The 21700-nt window shown below is 44.8% G+C and overlaps 1 protein-coding gene across 2 annotated transcripts in view; it reads left to right on the plus strand.

Moving 5' to 3' along the window:
* Positions 1-3792: 3792 nt before the first annotated feature.
* Positions 3793-21700, plus strand: part of Ppp4r2 (protein phosphatase 4 regulatory subunit 2) — a 42973-nt gene continuing 25065 nt past the window's right edge. For both annotated transcript variants that reach the window (XM_036180210.1, XM_036180211.1), the window contains exons 1-2: positions 3793-4078; positions 4943-5024. In XM_036180210.1, the coding sequence (XP_036036103.1) occupies positions 4045-4078; positions 4943-5024 (116 nt within the window). In that variant the 5' untranslated portion in view covers positions 3793-4044. The remainder of the gene's footprint in view (positions 4079-4942; positions 5025-21700) is intronic.

Genomic DNA, 21700 nt, shown 5'->3' on the forward strand with positions numbered 1-21700 from the left:
ACAGACCTCCAACTCCTCTCTGGTTAACTAGTAGCTAGCTCCATCCTCTCCATCTCCAGGCAAGCTTTGTGTCAGAACGCAAACAAAATATCACACAACAGAAGTGCACAGGGCAATGCTAGCCTAAGGGAACAGAGGGAAGTGGAGTTTTACCTGAGACCAGAAATATGTGAGGAAGTTCACACAGTGAACTGCAAGGGAGGAGCTTTTAAACAGAAAACCCTAAAGGAGAATGTTGGAGAGGTGGGCCATGGTGGCGGGACATGGCGGTCAACGCCAATAATCTTAACACTCAGGAAACCAGAAGGCAGAGGGTGGTGAGGGAGAAGTGAGTGTGGGCTACATGGCCAGTTCCAGGCTAGCCTGGCCAACAGAGAGCAATTTTATGTGTAAAAATTTGAAGTGCTGGGGGAGCAAAGGGAGAAGGGGAGAGAACAGGGCTGGTGAGGGAGGGAAGAAGGGAGAGAAAAAGGGAGGAGGAGAGAAAGGAGAAGAGGAAAAGGGAAAAGGGAGAGAGAGAGAGAAAGGAGGAAGAAGGAGAGATGGTGGACAAGAGATGGGAAGGGAGAGGAGGAGGAGGGAAGAGGGGAGGAAGTGGAGAGAGAACGGAAGAGAAGGGGAGAGAGAAAAAGGAGGTGGAGAAGATCAGGACAGGAGAGGGAGGGAGGAAAAGAGAGAGAAAAAGGAGGTGGAGGAAGACTGGAGAGAGAAGATCAGGAGAGGGAGCGAGGAAAGAAGAGAGAAAGGAGGGAGGGAGAGAGGAGGAGGGGAAGCAGTGGGGGGCAGGTGGGTGAATAGAGGGGTTGGGGCTCAGCGGAATAGCACTTCCTTAGCATGTGAGAGGCCTTGGATTCCAATCCCAGCACACACGAAAAAGAAAGAACTATGTGGATTCTGAAGAGCCATAAAAGCTGTTCACTTAGAGCCAAGCTGAGGTGGAGCAAGGGACAAATCACAAGTGACAGGAGTGAACTGGCTTGCTCTCCAGGGGAAGGAAGGTTCCAGGAGAACTAACTCCCTGTAACCCTGTAACGGTGGGACACAGGAGCTACCGGCCACGCTTGGTTCTGAGCACTTGAAACAGGGCTGGTTCCAGAGGAACTGGTCTTCATCAAAGAGTCCAGGAACTGATCTTTACATTTCACTGAGTTTTACTCCCCAGATTAAATATCTGCACCCGGCTAGTGGCAGCTGGATCGCAGCACAGATTGCTCTGACTTCAGAAACTGGGCCCTGTGGTAGATAGGGTAGCAGGAAGGAGAGGTTAAACTTCGTCGTGGAGTTGGTAGGTCCATTCAGAGCTGGAAGGACCCAGCACGTGGCAGTGATAGCCAAAGGTTTCATGACATTGTCCTCCCCCAAACCTTCCTGTGATTGAACCTATACTCTGATCAGCAGTGGCCTAAAGAGGCAGACAACTTGTCAGCAAAACTGTCTCAGACAAGTCAAGCAACAGGCTTCTCCCCTTCTTTGTCGACAACGTAGTAAGTGGGCTTTGGGAAAAGAAAATGAAATAAGCAATAGCTTTTATATTATATTATATTATTATTATTATTATTTTAATTATTATTATTATTTATTATTGGTTTTTCGAGACAGGGTTTCTCTGTAGCTTTGGAGGCTGTCCTGGAACTCGCTTTGTAGACCAGGTTGGCCTCGAACTCAGAGATTCACCGGCCTCTGCCTCCTGAGTGCTGGGATTACAGGCGTGCGCCACCTCCGCTCAGCTGTTTTATTTTTTAAATTTACTTTTAGTATGTGTGTGTGTGTGTGTGTGTGTGTGTGTGTGTATGTACAAGCACTCGCACATGTACGTCATGAAGCCACAGCTGCCTGATGAACACTTCCGAATCGTAGCCAATCCTTGCTTCATGGCCGCCATTTTTCGGTCTTTGCTTAAACTATTTTTTTTACAATGTGTTTGTGTGAGTGTGTGTGCAAGCACTCACACACGTACACAACCAGAGGGAGTCAGCCTTTTCTTTCTGCTACATGGGTACCATGGATCAAACTCTGGCTCCAAGCACCTTCACCACAAGAGCCATCATGCTGGCGCTATCTCTTAAAAAGGCTGGTAGTATGCCGGGCAGTGGTGGAGCACGCCTTTAATCCCAGCACTCAGGAGGCAGAGCCAGGTGGATCTCTGTGAGTTCGAGGCCAGCCTGGGCTACAGAGTGAGTTCCAGGAAAGGCGCAAAGCTACACAGAGAAACCCTGTCTCGGAGGCCGGCAGTAAAAGTGTAAAGCGGCTCATGCTGGTAAGAGCCAGTTGTGTTAGGTTCTGAGTTCCGGGAACTGTCTTAACATACTTTGTCTCCATTTGTCAGGGCTGAAGAGCCCATCCCTCCCGGATTCCTGTCCTCTTCTTTCTTCTTGTAAGAACTGAGGCCCATGATAAAGAAGCCGCAGGTGCCTGAACACTTCTGAATCGTAGCCAATGTGTTCATTGCTTTATAGACGCCCTTTTTCAGTCTTTGCTTAAACTATTTTTTTACAGTGTGTGTTCGTGCGAGAGGGCAGGTGTAAGGATCAGGGGACAACTTGTGAGAGTCAGTTCTCTCCTCCCACCCCGTGAAGCTCCCTAGAGAGAACTCAGGCCCTAGCTGGGCAGCAAGTGCCTTTCCCTGCGGAACCATCTTCCCGACGTAACTCAGCATGTGCTGGGCTCTGGGGTGCTCACCGACACACTGAGGCTTTGGGAAGTTCTAGAGTTTAGGTCTCTAGCCCAAGGTCACCCAGCGAGGGGAGATGAGATAACAATCCAGCATCTAGATCTTCAGGCTGTTGGTCACTCAGTTGTAGCTATCACTTCTCACCAATAGGCAATAGTAAGTCTGTTTTGTTTTGAAAATGCACAGGGGCCAGGGAGATGCCTCAGCTGGTGAAGGTGTTTACCAGGAATCCACAAGGGGTAAGGAGAGAACCAACTCTCAAAGGTGACCTCTGACCTCCACACCCATGCTGTGCCACACCCCCTCTCCAGTGCATAAATAATAGAAGTAGATATTTAAAGAAGAAAAAGCATACTGGGCTGAATGCGGCTCAGGTGGTAAAATGCTTGCCAAGCCCTGGGTTTGTATCCCAGCACCCATACGAACAGGAATGGCGGTACACCTCTATCTTCCCAGCACGTGGGAGGTGAAGTCAGAAGGAGACTTGAATAAGGTCATCTTCCAGTTTGGGAAAGGTAAGCTCCTCGGAAACAAAAACAAAATACATCAAAGCCGGGAGGTGGTGGCCCACGCCTTTAATCCTAGCACGTGGGAGGCAGAGGTAGTTGGGTCTCTGAGTTTGAGGCCAACCTGGTCTATAGAGTGATTTCCAGGACAGCCGGGGCTACACAGCGAAACCCTGTCTTGAAAATCCAACCCCTCACTCCACCAAAAAAAATTTTTTTTTTTGGAAATGTATTCTCTGAGCCCCAGTGTTCATTGCAACAGTACACAGTGGTCGGCACCGGCGCCGTCAGTGTACGGGTGGGGAAACCGAGGCTCAGAGAGGCCAAGGGACCCACCCCCGGCCCTCCGTCGGCTCAGCGGCGCGGCTTCCGCGGACACCAGGCAGCCGCGGGCTCCGAACTCGCGCCTCCGCCCCCTCGCGGGCCCCGCAGCGCACGCGCACTGGGCTGGGCCGGGTCTGGTCGGGCCCGGCCGGGCGTGGGGGAGTGCGCGCGTGCGCGGGAGCGCGCGCGTGCGGGAGCGAGGACGGCCGCCGGGGGTGGGGCGTGGGAGGCGGGGGGGGGGGGGGGGGGGGTAGGGAGGCGGTGCGCGAGGGAGCGTGCGCGCGCTGACGTGCCGGGCGCCATGTTGGAGGGCTGGTGGTAGCGGCTCGGGGAGGTGCTCGCTCTGCCGGTCTCGCTCCGTCTCTCGCTTTTCCCCTCCCCACCCCCCGGCTCCCTCCGGGACCCCCCCCTCCGCGGTCGCCGGCGAGTGGCGGAGTGTGTGCGAGGGCGGGGGCGGGCGTCGGGGGGGGGGCGGGGGCGGGCGCCGCGGCCCCCGGGACGGCGGCCGAGGGAGGCGCCGGCGGCGAGGGACTCCGCGGCGCCATGGACGTCGAGAGGCTGCAGGAGGCGCTGAAAGGTGGGGGTCGCCGCGCGGCCGGCCGCCGCGCGCGCTCGGGCGGGGGCCGCCCGCGCCGCCTCGCAGCCCCGGCGCGGGGCTTTGTGTGGGCCGCGGGCGTGGGGGGAGGGGAGCGCCTGGCACCGGCGCGGCCTCGTCGTGCGGCGGCGGCGGCGGCCGGCGGATGCCGCGGCCTCTGCGCCTTGGGGAGCCCCGCTCGCCCTCACCACGCCGGCACCGAGCGAGGCTTGGCGAGCAACAGGCTCGAGAACGCGGCTTCCCAAACTTGGAACCGCGGGGGTCCCGGCGTTCTGAGCAGCCCCGCCTGGAGACCCAGCAGCATTTGGGGGATTGGCGGCTTAGTGGGGCGACTCGGGGTGGGTTCCTTCAGGTATCCACGGCGGGGGATCGGGGCTTGGGCCGGATGCCGGGGCTCTCCGTGGGAAACTCTTGGGAAACACCGGGAGGGGTGGTTCGTGGGGTGGAGTGCCCCCTTTAGGAGAACTCGCGCTGTGGGTGGAAAAAGGTGGCGTGGGGGTAGGAACTCGGGGTGGCTGTGGGTATTTGGGTGAGAGGGTCATTTTCTCTCGGCTATGTCTTCTCTCTCCTGCCTCCTCCCCACCCCCCGTTTGGTTTTTCGAGACAGGGTTTCTCTATGTACCCTTTGCTGTCCTGGAACTCACTCTGTAGCCCAGGCTGGCCTCGGACTCAGATCCGCCTGCCTCTGCCTCCTCAATGCTGGGTTTAAAGGTGTGTGCTGCCTCGCCTCGCCACGCCCAGCTGAGGCTGATTTTCTTAATTGTTTTCTAATGTAGAGCAAGACTTTGAATAAAGTTTGCTTGTAGAGGACATACTGGTAAATGTTCTTTTCTTTCCCTTATCTAGATTTTGAGAAGAGGGGGAAAAAGGAAGTTTGTCCGGTCCTGGATCAGTTTCTCTGTCATGTAGCCAAGACTGGAGAAACAATGTAAGTAGAAAGCATGGGTTCATGGTCACAGGCCTACCTATCTTCACAGTTGTTTAGAAAAGTGGAAAAAGGTTTCAGAACACTTATATAATAGGTCTGTCAAAATTGGAGACCCTGGGGATGGGTGAGACAGGCCAACTGGTTAAGGGGCTTGCTGCCAGGCCCGAGGACATGGATTTCATCTGGAAATTCCACTTAGGGGGTCCCACATAATGGAAGGAGAGAACTGACTCCCAAAAGTTGTCTTTGGACTCATACACAAAAATAAATAAGTAGATAAATATAATAAAAAATTGGAGATGCCTTAAAGATCACAGTAAAGACAAGACTCCTTCCTGTGTGTTGCATAACAATTGTTAGAATTTATCAAAGTTTTCTGGATATCAGCTTTGGCACAAGAAGAACCTACCAGTTTGAAAGAACCATAGAAAACAATGTTTCATTATGGTTTCTTCATCATTGTAAACAGGTTTCTTCCCACAATTTTGTGACTTTGATACTGATAGGAATTTGTTGTTGACATTGTTTGATACTGCCCAGTTTCCAGGCTTTTGTTGTCAGACTAATCCATGTTGTTTAAAGTCTAACTTGGATTTGTTGTCTCGAGGATTTAAGAGATTATCTGACTCATTCCAGATGGTGAAGTCACTGTCCTGACTTTCTAGGATAGTTAACTTATTACAGATGCCCAACAACTTACTAGGCCCATTGCCAGATGTTGTCAATCCAAACTTATACTGCTTTATTCATGTGGTACAAGTTCTTTCACACTCTGGTTCAGTGACTTAGTGTAAGATAGTCTTTCTTTGTACCCTAAGTGGTGTAGGGTAGGAGGCAGAGAAAGGTTATTTGGGGTTTAGTGTTGGTGAGCTCTCTGCTTAGTTTGAGTATAATATTCAGCAAGTGATTATATATCTTCTCTGTCATTATCTCATTCTGTAGCCCTGGCTGGATTTGAACTCAGTGATCCTTACTGGCTCTGCTTTCTAGGTGCTGGGATTAAAGTTTTGGGCAGCCAAGCCAGGCAGTTTTTAATTTTTTTGAGATAGGATCATGCTGTAGCTCAGATGGCTCTGAATAATTAGGTAGCCCAGACTGACCTCAAACTCTAGGCAGTCCTATCTCAGCCACCAAGTACTGGGATTGCAGATGTGAGCTGTTCCCTAGCTTTCCTCATTCTTGTGTGTCATCATCATATTATTATTATTATTACTACTATTGTCACTGGAGCTGGGACATAGTACTTCATGTGCTAGACGAGAGCTCCATCACTGAGCTACATTCTCTACTCCTTAAAAATATGAATTCCTGTTTCTTTAAGGTACCTACACTGGCTTTGAACTTAGGTTCATTCTGTTTTCATCTACGTAATGTTGAGATTACATGCATACCCCAGCATGCTCTCTGTCTTTATTAACAAGTGTTCCATTTCTTACAAGATTTGTTTATGGCTGTGGTTTAGCTTTTTAATAAGTAGCTGGGTTTTAGGAAGAAAATATATCTAAGTGTACTGCGTAATTTAGTAGTTATATAAGCAGAATCTCTTTAGTAGTTTATTAAAATATACCCATCAAGGCAAGAAAGGTGGTGGCACACACCTTTAATCCCAGGATTTGAGAGGCAGGTGGATCTCCATGTTCAAGGCTGGCCTGGTCTAGAATGAGTTCCAGGACAGGCAGGGCTACACAGAGAAACCCTGTCTTAAAAACTAAAACAGCTGGACATGGTGGTGCTAGCCTTTAATCTCAGTACTTGGGAGGCCAGCCTTGTCTACAGAGTGAGTTTCAGGACATGTAGAGCTGTTACACAGAGAAAGCCTGTCTTGAAAAAACAAAAGCAAACCTAAAACAAGATGAAAATATATCCATCAACCTAATGTGACTTATATTTCTGTGCATGTTCATTTTAAGAATAGAATCCTTGCCAGACATGGTGGTGCATTCCATTAATCCCAGCAGAGGGTTAAAGGCAAACAGGTAGGTTTCTATGAGCCTGGTCTACATAATGAGTTCCAGGACAGCCAGAGCTACAGTGAGTCCCGTTCTCCAAACAAGGGAACCCTCTAGTGAAAAAAGCCATTTACTGGGCTGGAGAGATGGCTCTGTGGTTAAGGTCACTGGCTGCTCTTCCAGAGGATCCAGATCTGATTTATTGCACCCACTTATAGGCTCAAAATTCTGTAACTCCAGTTCCAGGAGATCTGATGTCCACTTCTGGCTTCCAAGGGCACAGTGCACGATTGTGGTGCACATTTTTATGTGCAGACATAACACCCAAAATGGATGCAAGTCACTAGTTTTACTTATATAGAAAAGCCTAAAAATGACTAGGTGCCATCTTTCAAAAATAAATGAGTCCCTGAAATACCATTGTTTATATTGTCTCTCTTCCTTGAGCTTGGACTAAGCTGTTTCCTTATTAGAAGAAAAGCATTTTATTTCCTGAAGTTATTTTTTTTTTTCCATACAAGATTATTTTAGCTGGGTGGTGGTGCATGCCTTCAAAACCAGAATTTAGGAGGCTTAGGCAGGCAGATCTCTTTGAGTTCAAGGCCAGCCTGCTCTACAGAGTGAGTTCCAGGACAGCCAAACTATGCAGAGAAGAAACCCTGTTTCAGAAATAGGAGGGGTGAAGGTTTATCTCAGACTGTGATGCTTATCAGTCTGGTCTATACAAACTGCCTTAACTTTTTGATAAGCATATTATTGCTCTAGTTGAGAGATTCTAAAAGGTAACTTTAATGTTCTGTCTTACCCGGTCCTACTGGATCACCAGGTAGCCTGAGAATCAGTCAGATTTTGAACCCTCTGTTTACTATATTGTTTGGATATTGTGTATTAGATGTTCTGTATTAAAATGTTAGTGCTTTTATATTCTTGATTGCATGTGGTGAAGTTTGGATAATATTTTCTTCCATATTAGATGTAACCTGTTTGCTTGATTGTTTTCCACTTCTCCCAGGGGTGGAACCTGGGCCTTGCATCTGTTAGCTCTCCCCCACCCCCAGCCATTGAGTCATAACTGCAGAACCAGATATTAGTGATTACTTTGTTTTCCTGGTGCTGGAGATCACATCCAGACCCTTCTGCATGCTGGGCAGGTACTTCACCACTGAGCTCCATCTGCAGCCCAATTCTGTGGAGCTTTTCAATGGACTTTCTCTATAAAAAAAATCTCTGGTTCTGGAGATGGAATGATTGGATTAGTATATCCTGCAATTATTTCATGGGTCTATCAGTACACACTGAAAAAGGTAGAGATAATGCCAATGTTACTTCCACAAAGAAGAACGTTGGGTTGGGGATTTAGCTCAGTGGTAGAGCACTTACCTAGCAAGTGCAAGGCCGAGTTCAATCCTCAGCTCAAAAAAGAAAAAGAAGGTTAAGTTTTAAATGTGTCTGGGTGTTTTTGCTTGCATATGTGTTTGTGCACTGTGTGAATGCAATGCCTACCAAGGAAGGAGACAGTGTGTGAAATTACAGATGGTTGTGAGCTGCTTTGTGGTGTTTGGAAATGAATCCAGGTCCTCTGGGAGAGCAGTAAATACCTTTAACTGTTTTAAGTAAACATCCAGCCCCAAGAATGTTACTTTTTAAAAACAAGATGTACCCAATTTGGAGTGCTCTCCCACCAGCCCATTCTGAGACTTCATCTTGCTGTGTAACCATAGCTGTCTTCTCATGTGGAGTTGCTGTCGAGACAAGATCTCTTTTGTGCCATGTTCAGGAGCTCAGTGTGAGCAACATGGTGGTCCTTCAGATCTTCCCTTTACCTACTGGGAGAGTGGCCAAGAGCATTTCATTTTTAACTGCTGCTCTCAAGTTGGGCTGCCATGGTTTCTGGTGGTTTTGTTTTGTTTCCTGTTTTGTTTGTTTTTGTTTTTGTTTGTTTTTTGTGATGATCCTTTGTAGCTAGAGTTAGGGGCCTTGCTCTCTGTACTGTTACTTCCTCTTGACCAAGTAGTCCCAGTGATATACAGCTGGTCAGCTTCTCCTCTCCCTTTGGGGTTTGTTGGGCTTTTATTTTGTTTTCTAGTCTGTCTGACAGTGCTTTGAGAGATGAGCTAAAGCCAACACTACCATTCTTTCTGATTTCCTTTTTTAAAGAAAAACTTAAATCCTTGCTTGACCAGAGCTGTGTGACAAAATTTCCTGGGAAGCAAACACACTCGTCTACTCACCCCAGATGGGGGACCCGCGACAGACCAAAGTACAGAACTTGTGAACTAATGAGTTTTATTGGGGTTATTTACAAGGATATGGGTGAGGAATTATTTATAGGAGCAGAAGTGACTCAAAGACAGCTGTCACCAAAGCCTACCCCAGCATGGGTGACAGCTCACAAAATCTGTAAACCTGGAGCACTGCACAGCAGCCTGCACACAGGGCGACAGATTGGCGTGCTCTTTCCTGGTGTTTGGGTGGCCTGCACCTCCTCCAGGCAGCTCTGCAGGTCTCTTCTTTGAGGCAGTGGTCTGGCCTCAGAGTCTCAGCAGCTTTTCTTCCTCTGAGAGGTGACCCGGTGAGGGGCCTAGTGAGTCTGGTCAGCTTCTTAAGGTGTTTTCCTCTGCTTTGGAGCTAGCCTGCAGGATGGAATGTTTTGATTATGGAGGAAACTGTTACACAACTGGTTAAAACAAGGGTACTAATAAATACCTCAAACTATGAAAAGACTATGTAAAAACTTAGTACACTGCCTGGTGCTAAATAAAGAATAGCTGGCAGTAGGGTTTGGATTGGGGGGGTTGGGAGTTTGAGGTGGTCTAGCTGTTGTCCAGATTAGCCTGGAACATGCTTTATCGCTTAGGCTGGCTCCAGCTGGCAGTTCTTTCTGACCTTCTTTGTGTTTGTATATTTGACACTTCAGGAAGGAAGGAGAGTTAGGCAACTTAAAGGTAGTCACTATTATTAATTACAAACTGTGAGGCTATTTGGTCCTTCCTTAATCCCCCCCCCCTTAATTTCCTTCCTGCCTTCTGTCCGTCCGTCCATCCATCCATTTTTCAAGACAGGGTTTCTCTGTAGTTTTGGTACCTGTCCTGGATCTCACTCTGGAGGTCAGGCTGGCCTTGAACTCAACAGAGATCCGCCTGCCTCTGCCTCCCAAGTGCTGGGATTAAAGGTGTGTGCCACTACTGCCTGGCCCCTTAATTTTCTTAAGGTGCCCCATCCACCATGTGGCCCCAGAATCAAGCTCAGGTTGTGTGTCATCTTACCAGCCCCAGTTTTTGTTTTGTTTTTTTATGGAGGAAACTATAGATTAAAGGCTTAGTGTTCCCTCCTTCTTCAGGTCTAACTACTGTTGATTTCCCAGTTAATTTTAAGAGTGTAGCATGTGAGACTTGGTCTATTGTATGAGCTGTACTTCTATAAGTTAACTTCATTGTCTGTACTATAAACTGTAAAGTACATACTGCTTTTGTGTTACTTGTGTGGGCTTTGGGAGCACACCTGCGCACACACATGTGGATGCCAGAATTGGAAGCTCACCTTTTTGGCTAAGCCAGTTTGATTGGAGCTTTTAGGATCCCTGTCTCTACCCTGTAATGCTGGGGTTACAAGCATGCAAAGCCACACCCTGCTTTTTATGTGGAAGCTGAGAATTGAGACTTAGGTCCCTTAAGCACTCTTAGCTTCAGAAGTATCACTGTAGGTGCCCTCCCAACCGTCTCCCCTCCCCACCCCACAAAGTTTTCTTATTAGCATATATTACTTAATACAGAATAGGTTTCAGTATGAGGTTTTTTTGTTTGTTTTTAGGTAGGGTTTCTTTGTGTAGCCCTGGCTGTCCTGGAACTTATGTAGATCTGGCTAGCCTCAAACTCAGAGAACTGCCTGCCTTTGCAGTGCTTTAAAAGGCACATGCTACCACCTCCACCTGGCAATTTTTTTATTTTATTTATTTATTTTTTTTTAGGTAAAATCTTGCTCTGTAGCTCAGGCTACCCTTAAACTTGTGATCCTCCTTAGTACTGAAATTGTACAACACATTTGTACGACATATACTGAAATTGCAGATGTGCATACGACTGGCTTACATGGGAATTTTTGATTTGGGTTGTTAACTGTCTCCCACCAAACCCTAGGAGAGACACATTGCATGAACATATTTTGTGTAAGACATCAAATATTTCCTATGCGTACCTTGCTTTAGTCTTTGTGACTGTTCTCAGTGAAGTATATGTTTTGTTTATTAAAGTGGGGCAAGACTTATAAAGCTTCAGAGTGTACAGATGGTAAGCAGTGCAGTTACGCTTGGGCATAGTCAATACCCAGGTCCTTTAGAACTCATTGCTTTATGCCCTGCTTGTGCTGTGCTCACTTGTGGGACATCCTCCCTCTCCACTGCAGCAGTCTTATTTAACACCACCATTAGAATTCAGAGCTCAGGTTTTGGGTGTGGGCTTCCATTATCATCATTACTTAGGTGGTGGTTGTTCACCCGAAGCTGACCTTACATACCTGCACAGCTCTCCTTTCTTTGTGTTACAGCACATCTCCTGATGTCTGAGCCTTGTGGGTGGGAGAGGTGTTAGAAAAGTTGTGTATGGTGATACATGAACACTGCTTGGAGGCACTTAGTAAAAGGCAGTAAGATAGGTGACCTGTGTGCTCTTAACATCTCATTTTGACATTTCCAGTGACCTCAAAGGGTAAACACTATCGATAAGTAAAGTTTTTGCAGAGGCATACATTTGATTAGATTGATAGATGTTATTTTTGAAAGGACCTGCAAGCCTGAGAGTGTTCCCTTTCTGACCCTGGATTAGGCACAAGCCATACCCAAACACCTGTTTTCACAGGGAGATTCTTTATTAAGCAGGGAAGACAAAGTGTCTGATTTCTGTCTGACCCAGGCAGAAAAACAGCAGCAAATGACCTTACAGGTATAATTTTTAAGAGGAAAAAAGGGGGAAGGTCTATGTTAGAATGGGCTAGGATGTAGTGGGATATTTTGATTGGGCATGTTAAAGGGGGCTTTTGATTGCTGGACCTTGGTAGTCAGTCTCAGGAGGAGGAAGTGGCCAAATGGAATGGATTCCAAAGGGGTGGATCTTGGTGGCTGTCCTTAAGAATGTAATGTAGGAAGAGGGAATGGGGAAGGGCAAGACCTGCCAGAGCTATGGTTGCCATGCTAGGGCCTGCGAGAGCCCTTTCAATTTTAGTTTGTAGTACATAAACTTGGCCTTTTATTGTGTGGAGAGGGCATATGTTGTAGAAGTATTTGAAATTTGAGGGATATGAGACATTTTACTGACACTTGATTCTACGACTGTTCTAGTTCATAGGGCTGTTGTCTTTCCTGTCTTCATTCAAAGATTTTGATATTTTTTTAGTCTTTGCCCCTGCTCACTTAGTAGATTCACAGCTACCTTGTTGCTTGGCTTTCTTGTATTTTCTGTGGTCTGTGGACTTGCTGTCTTAGTGTAGGAAATCACTGGCACACCCCAAGTTTGGCAACTTTAAAAACATTGTTGATGGGCCTGGAGAGATGGTTCAGTGGTTAAGAGCACTTATTTTTGCAGAGGTCTTATGTTTGTGTTCCAGCAGCCAGTGGCTCAAATTGTCTGTGTAACTCCAGTTCTAGAGGAGCTGACAACTTCTGACCTCCATGGGCACTGACTGCATGCACATGGTGCACAGGCATACCTGCAGATGAAACACTCATACTGCCAGGCAATGGTGATGCATGCCTTTAATTCAGAATTCAGGAGGCAGAGGCAGGTGGATCTCTTGAGTTTGAGGCCATCCAGGGCTACATACAGAGAAACCCTATCTGGAAAAACCAAACCCAAACAAACAAAATCAACAAAACAAAGACCACTTAATACTGATAAAATAAATCTTTTTTAAAAATTTAAAAATGGGGCCAGGTGGGAGGCAGAGACAGGTGGATCTCTGTGAGTTCGAGGCCAGCCTGGTCTACAGAGTGAGATCCAGGACGGGCAGCAAAACTACACAGAGAAACCTTGTCTCAAAACAAAAACACACAAAATTAAAAGTGTATGCTGACAATATTTTCCGTTTTTCTTCATAGAGTAACTTCAGTTTGTCATTTAAGACTGTTCAAAATGGACTCTATAAACAGGCCTGCATCACTTAATGGGGATACTTTCTGAGAACCTTGTTGGAAGTTGCTATTGCAAACATAGCAGATTGCAGTCAGTGAGTGGGTTCTCTTGGTGTCTGAGGCTGCAGCTGGCACGGTGCAGTTTGCTGTTACACAGTCAACTTTGCTATATCTAGGTATTCTCTAGCAATAAAATGTATGTAGATAGTGAGTTACATGTTCTTATCAAGTATTCTGCATCACAGTAACCCGTATAAGTTGCACTGTTCTAATATACACAGTGCAATGGGTTGTTAGGAAATTCACACGGACCGTAGTGTGTTGTTAAAGCAAATTATTTTGATGGCATGACCGTGTCATCATATTAGGCAATAGAAGTTTTTCATTTCCTATGTATTCTTTTAGTGCTCTGTTTATGACCAAAATACAGCTATGTAGTGTATGACTGAATATTTTATATGCAAAATTTTTTATGATTTCATGTCTTTTTCCATAGATACTTCGATGTTTCATATGTGCATTGATAGTTTGTTTTTACTCACAGTTTTGTAGCTGAGTGAGCAGAACTTGACTTGCTCTTTAGTGTGGCACACAGAGAGCTAGGTTAAAAGATAAAAGGAAAAGGTTTTCCTTTATTTACACAAAAACTCATTTTATGTGCATGCTAGTACAGATAGGTGGGGGAGGGGTTGGGACGGGTATTGGTCTTCAGTATTGATTGATTGATTGATTTGGGGTGGGTGTTGGCCTTCAGTAACTTCCCACAGACAGACAGACAGACAGACTCACTCACTCACTATGTAGACCAAGCTGCCTAATTCAGAGAGTTACCTGTTTCTATCTTCTGAGTGCTGATATTAAAAGTTTGTGCCATCACACTTGGCCACCTTGACTTTGAGACAAGTTCTCACTGGGACCCTGGACTCACTAATTAAGTTAAGTTGCTGACTACAAACCCTACGAATCCTGTCTTCAGCTATCCAACACTGGGATTACAGGTACACATCACCTTGTCTAGATCTTTCTCCAGAGCCAAGACAATACTCTTAACTTTAGAAAATATGTGAGCCAGGCGGCAGTGGCCCCAGCGCTCGGGAGGCAGAGCGAAATCCAGGACAGGCACCCAAACTACACAGAAAAACCCTATCTCGAACCCCACCTCCCTCCCCCCAAAAGGGAAAAAAAAAATATGTGAACCTTGACTATGTATGTGTAAATATTTGGGGATAAGTTTGTCTTGTTTACTTTTCAATTTCTGTATGTCCAGAATCTGTCCATTCTTTGTCAGTTTAGCTGTCACCTAGATCTTAGATTATCTGTTAAGGAAATGGTGATCTTGCCTTTTAAAATCTTTTTTGCTGTTCTATTCTGCATTATGAATATTACATTAAAAACATCTCATGCCTGCTGCGGGATATTGTGTATTTTGTGAATGTGTTGTTTTGATTGGTTGATAAATAAAAAGCTGATTGGCCAGTAGCCAAGCAGGAAGTATAGGCGGGATAAGCAGACGAGGAGAATTCTGGGAAGAGGAAGGCTGAGTCATGAGACGCCAGCCAACTGCCTAAGGAGAAACATGTAATGGGACACAGGTAAAGCCATGGAACATGTGATGATACATAGATTAATAGTTACAGGCTAATGTAAGATATAAGAGTGAGCTAGCAAAAGGCTTGAGCCATGGCCATGCAGTTTTAATTAATATAAGCTTCTGTGTGTTTACTTACGGGAGTGGTGGGTGAGAGATTTGTCCAGCCACTGGCAGGCCGGGACACAGAAAATCTGACTACACATGCCAAGCCAGTTCCTTTGGTTGTCTGCTCATATCCTCTGTCTCTCTCTGTCTCAGTGTGTGTTTGTTTAGTTTTATATTATTTTGGAGTCAGGTTCTCTAGTTCTGGCTGGCCTGGAACTCAGAGATCTTTTGCTTAACATGTGCTGCTGGGGTTAAAGACATGCACTGCCTTGCTTATTTAGTATTTTAAATTTTCATTGGACGTGGGTCTCTGCCCACGAAGAGCTTGAACTTTTGCCCTTATTTGCACCTGTAGTCTATCTTCAGCTTCCAAATACTGGGATTACAGGCCTGTGCAACCACAGCTAGCTTACTTATTTATATGTGTATTTATTTGGGACTAGGACTTGTTTTGTAGTCCCAGCATTCTTGATACGGGTTATGTTTCTGCCAGGCTGGCTTGGAACTTGTGATACTTTCGTTGCTGTCTCTCAAATGCTGGGGTTATAGGCATGCACTGTCAATCTACCTGGGATCATGCATTTTGTATCATTGGTCCTTCAAAGTAGTAAGTAGACTTAACTATTTTCACTTGGCCTGCTTAGTGAGAAGATCTTTTCTCCCAGTTTTTTTAGACTGAGAAGTCTAAGATGAGGGTATCTGTTGGGGTGTTCTGTGTTATGTGGGTTGATCGAGGAAAGGTTACTCCAAGATGAAATTTTAAGGCCTATGTGGCAGCAGGAAGATCCAGCCTCTGATGAACTGAACTGAATTTCAAACCGCTGGACAAGGGCATATTTATTGATTGTTACACAAAGTTGTTTTTTGGGGGTAAAATATTTCCTCATACCAAGGTCCCTAATTAATCTCTATGTCTCTCTAAAGGAAAGATTCACGTGCCCACATGACTTTAGCCTTTTATTGTGTGCCTCTTAGAGTACATAGTTCTCCTAGAATTTAAGGTGTGCCAGAATCATCCTGTGACCAAAGTCATGCAAAGGCTTTAACCTCCCCTCAGAAAAACAGCTCTACAAATCACAGAAAACAATCACTGCTTTCCACAATGATTCTTTAGGTGTACTTGTAGAAAACAACTATTCACTCTTAATGTTTACCCCAGATACAGTGACTGCTAAATTCCTACAACAGTTATCATTAAGGTCCTGTGGTGGTGAAACTTTGTTGTCTGCCTTGTCAATATTTCATCACACTTCAGAGAATGTCAGCTTATGAATATTGTAAGATAAAATTGAGTTGATACTTGGCCAGATTTGTGCAATAAGTGAATCTCGGGTTTACTCATTAAATTGAAGTATGGGTGTGTCTTAGGGTTTTTATTGCTGTGAAGAGACACTATGACCACAGCAAATCTTATAAAGGAAAACATTTAATTAAGGTGGCAGAGGTTCAGTCCATTGTCATTATGGTGAGGAGCCTGGCGGCATTCAGGCAGACATGGTGCTAGCAGGCACCATCTTGCAGGCAACAGGAAATGATCTGTCACACTGAGCCAAGCTTGAGCAAAAGAGACCTACCCCCACAGTGACACTTCTCCAACAAAGCCATAGTTACTCCAGCAAAGCCACACTTTCCTGATAGGGCCACTCCTTATGAGCTTATGGAGGCCAGTTACATTCAAACTATCACATTGTGCAGTGTTGAAGATGGCATTCTTGCAAGTGTGTGTTGAGTTGTGGAAACATTGTTGCTGTTCCTTCAGCTGTGTTTAAAGATATGAGAAGGGCCCTGCATTTATCAGTACATCCTATATGGCTAGTTAGGTATTTGGACATTCTGTATACAACATTTGTAGTATTTGTAAAGAATTAAATTTCACTTACTCTTTTGCTCACAACCTTTATCAATATTTTGCTGTCCCAGATATACTACATTTTGAAAATTAGGCCTTAGAGGAAACTTTTATAAATTGGTTTTTCTGTTTATGTGAGATACTTTGTACCCCTTTATTCTCCTGCCTCAGCCTGTCAAGCAGCTGGAATAGTGGATATGAGCCTGACTAAAAATGTAGTTCTTTAAGAAATGTTTTAAGTAGTCCTTTAAATGAGTACAAGACCAGTTGGGTCCAGAATGGGGTTGACAAATGACTGCATTTTTACTTAAAAATGATGTGGTTTTTTTGCTATGCACTTCTATTTAAAAGGATGTAGTTCTTTTCATGTATGTAGGGAGGGTGTTTGTGTGGGGGTGTGTATGCATGCAGGCACATAAGTCCTTATGGTGTATATTTTTCTCCACCTTGAAGCAGGGTTTCTTTGTCACTGCAAACACTGGGCAGGTTGGTCCTCAAGCTTGTGTTGCAAGTACCCAAGTACCTTAGGGGACTGGGGAGATAGATGCTTAGTGAGTAAAGTAAGTTTCAGTGCCATGCTGTCTGTACTAGCTTTTTAAACATGTGACATATAACAGGAACATGTAAAATTGAAATCTGCTTTATTTACATTTATAAAAATTTTTCCTGTGTTTATGAATATGTGAATTCTTTTATGAATATTTATGTGAATTATTTTTAAGATTTTTGACTTAAGTATAAGCTTAACCTGACTAATGGCTTAATTCTGGACTCTCTTTGCTAGCTAGACATTATAAAAAAAACTAAATATATGATTTTTGTCAATTTTTTAAAAAATTTATTTATTTATACAGTGTTCTGCCTGCATGTATGCCTACAAGCCGAAAGGGAGCACCAGATCTCACTATAGATCATTATAGGTTGTGAGCCACCATGTGGTTGCTGGAAATTGAACTTAGGACCTCTTGAAGAGCAGCCAAAGTCATTGTGGAAAACTGATTGTTTTCTGTGGTTTGTAGAATAGTTTTTCTGAGGGGGAGTTACAGCCCTTTGGTCATAACTTCTGAGTCATCTCTCTAGCCCTTTGTTCCCACATTTCGAAGGTTTATTTTAATCATTTTATCGTGTATGGGGGGGTTCAGTATGTGTGCGTGAGTGTGTTGCCCGCACAGGCCAGAGGAACAGAAGTCTCCTCTGCCACAGCAAGTTCTCTTAACAGCTGAACCATCGTTTCAGCCCCTTCCCCTGTATTTTAATGTATAAACAAATCTTTGGAACTTCAGTTTTCCTCTCTGTCCCTTCCCCTCTCCTCTTGGGGATAGAATCTTAAAGTTAGACATAGTACTCTCATACCAAACTGTCCAACATTTTTTTCTTTATAATGGAGTATTATATTTCATACCTAGATTTAATAGTCTTAAGTGTTTGAAGTGTATGAGAGGCATGTATTTAAATGTATTGGTTGATAGCTCTAGAACTTAAAAGAGCATTCACTCTTTTTGTTATTAAGTCTTTTTTTTAAATACTTTTTTTAAAACTTTATTTATGTGCATTGGTGTGAGTGTGTCAGATCCCCTGGAACTGGAGCTACAGACAGTTGTGAGCTGCCATGTGGGCGCTGGGAATGGAACCTGGGTCCTCTGGAAGAACAGCCAGTGCTCTTAACCGCTGAACCATTTCTCCAGCCCGAGCATTCACTCCTAAAGGATATTTATTTATTGTGTGTGCCATGAGCTGGATCCTGGAAACGTGACTGAGGTGACTAGGAAAATGAACTAGGACAGTCAGACAGACAAGCATATCTGAAGGCTAGCTGGTATCAGGTGGGGAGGAGTGCCCTGAGGGGGATGCTACTGAAGCCCTGGTGGGCTGGGCAGTTTAGCTAATCTCAGTAGTCTGATACATTGCTTTTAGCCAAAGGCTTTGACATTTCTGTGAGCCTGATTTGGGGAAAGCCTTGCCCTGGCCATGCCTTTGTCAGCAATACATATTCTCTCAGGACTTCATCTCACATGTGCCTCACAGAAGGCAGCTTGCAGGAGTCAGTTCCACCATGTAGGTCTTGGGGATTGAGCTCAGGTTGTCAGACTTGTAGGGTGAGTGCCTTTGCTGCTGAGCCATCTCCTGGCCTTAAATTATGCCTTAAGTGTGAAAAAGTTGTACATTTTAATGGATAGTTGGTATAGTTCAACATTCCTTGTCCAAAAAGAAGTTTTCTGGACTCTACTAGTTCAGCTTCCTTAATCTGAAAATCCAAACCCCAAAATGCTCTGACATCTGAAACTTTGAGCCCTGACAGGAAAGCTAAGTTTTCCAGATTTTAAGGATTTTTTTTTTATGTTTATTTAGGGATGTTCAAAATGTGTGTACTGTTTTTGGGTTAGTAGGATTAATGGGGAAAACTGTCTTAATTGTGACTAGTTGAAGATTGTGCTATATTAAAGCCCAGATTCTCTGAGTACTGAGGTGAGCCTTCAAGTATTGGGTGATCTGCTAGGGTGGATGTTTAAATGACTCTTTTGGGAATGTTCTCAAAGACTTGAGTTAATGTACTAGTGCTCTAACATTTAAACTATACAAAATAAAAATTTAAATCATAATGAGAAATTCAGAAGAGACCCTTTTACCCCTCATTTCTGTTTGAAATACGCATTCTAGATATTCTAAAAGGATATTTGGGTTTTAGGAAGTATAGTTGAGTGTAAGGTCTTTTGCATAACTGATGTTGATTCACTTAAATCCAAAAGGAACCAAGAGAAGAAAAAGATACATTTTTGGGAAAGATGTTAGCAACCCTGTCAGGCTTTGAGTAGAGGATAAGGTACCTGTGGAAGAGTAAGCCACCGTAGTTGGTGGAACTGTTCCATGGGCTGCTGCTGAAAGGCTCCTTGGTTAGGCATCAGTGCTTTCCCCTCTGGTTTCTTCTCTGTTCTACATTTCTGAGAGAGTGTATGACCGATCCACTGGATTAATCCACTTTTTGTGGAGAGACCTGGTGGGCACCATCCCATGGAAAGAAAATAGAAACAATTGGGGAGGCCCATCCCCGCTATTTAAGTCTTTCTAGAAGAGTAGTGAGTGCAAATGTGTTGGGGAGCCAGCTCCTTTGTACATACTCTGTAGCCAGCAAGCAATGCAGTCTGTCTACTCAGTCTACTTCTGGGGTCTACTAAGTAAACTCCAGAAGTTGGCTGCAATGACAGCTCTCTTGTTGTGTGAAGAGCAGCCCCTCCTTGGACCCAGATACATTTAGTACCTCAATCTGGAAATCTTTGAGTTGGTATTATGTACTCAATAATGGGATCGATCCACAGAGTCTATGTAATGATCAAAGGAATTTATTTGAGGGTAAACTCACAACCATGGAAGATTTATTGTAGGGTCTGGGAAAGCTTAACTATGTCCCATGCTGAATGGCTTGGTCCAAGATCTCAGCATCTAGAACCACAAGGTAGCCAAGAAGAGGGTCAGCATCTGAGGTCTTAAGGGTCGTCCCTGGTTGCCACGTCCCCAGAGGCCTATATGTCAAGGTCATAAGCAGGTATAACAGCTACAGCTGCCTCAATAGGGGCGGGCTTCAGGGCATGGCTCAAACAGCTACCTACTACACCTTAATGTTTTCATGACAAGGATGTTGCCTCCTAAAAAAAGAAATGTATTCTCCCTCCCATCCCCTTTGTAGATAAGGTTTCACTATGTAGCTCTGGAACTCACTATGTAGACCATGCTGGCCTGGAACTCACAGATCCGCCTGCCTCTTTCTGTCTTCCAAGCACTGAGACTAAAGATGTATGCCACTAAGCTGGACTAAGAAAGGTCATTTCTCATGATATATGTCTTAGCATCAAGGTATCTGATGCTTTAACAGAATTACAAAGTGTTTTAGTAAGTAAATTAGGTCGTGCCTAGGAAGGGATTAGCAGTTTTTACTGGTTGTACAAGGAGGTGAAGGAGATGGGGAGGTGGGGGTCTACAGTGATCAAAGGAAGTCAGGAAGTGCAAGACTCTTGGTTGATGTGGTGGTCAGAAAATGTAGCCCCAGTGTGTGGAATTTTTAAACGGAGAAATGAGAAGTGGTTACTTCAGGATTTTGTGCAAGAGAGGGATAAACCATAGCTTTGCTCTTGGGAAATCTAGCATACTTAAGGAGTACTAGGAAAATTCTCAGGAAACTACTATAAATTTGAGGAAATGAGACTTGCAGTAGGGGAAATAAGATTCTCAGACAATTTGGGGTTTTCCATCAGGGAACATAACTTCTATATACCATTCTCATTGTCTTTGGATTTCAGCATGGGCTTTTTTTTTTTTTTTTTTTTTTTTAAATAAAGACAGTTTCTCTGTGTAGCTTTGCACCTTTCCTGGAACTCACTTTGGAGACCAGGCTGGCCTCGAACTCACAGAGATCCACCTGCCTCTGCCTCCTGAGTGTTGGGATTAAAGGTGTGCATCAGCACCACCTGGCCAGCATGGGCTTTTTAAAAAATATTTTCCTGAAGTACAGTTTTATTTACTCTCTTTGGACATAGTATTGAAAATCCTCGTGTGCCTTCACTGTTAAATTAGGCCCTCTTGAAGTTTGAGAGCCTGTGAGTATATGTCTGATTAAATTGTGACCCTCTGTTTTCCTGCTTACTTAATTCCTTAGTTCTTTAGTAGATAATGCTCCCTTGTCAAGGTGACTTCCTGTTCTTCTGCTGTGGGATGTTCTGGATGTCAAATGTGTTGCTCTGATTGGTTAATAAATAAAACACTGATTGGCCAGTAGCCAGGCAGGAAGTATAGGCGGGACAAGCAGAGAGGAGAATTCTGGGAAATGGAAGGCTGAGGAGAGAGACCTGCCAGCTGCAGCCATGACAAGTGAGATGTAAAGTACCGGTAAGCCACGGGCCACATGGCAAAGTATAGATGAATAGAAATGGGTTAATTTAAGATAGAAGAAATAGATAGCAAGAAGCCTGAGCCATTAGGCCAAACAGTTTAAATAATGTAAGCGTCTGTGTTTATTTTATAAGTGGGCTACCGGACTGCTGGGCGTAGTGGGACCTGGAGAAAAGCTCT

Source organism: Onychomys torridus, chromosome 3, assembly GCF_903995425.1.
Source record: "Onychomys torridus chromosome 3, mOncTor1.1, whole genome shotgun sequence".
NCBI lineage: Eukaryota > Metazoa > Chordata > Mammalia > Rodentia > Cricetidae > Onychomys > Onychomys torridus.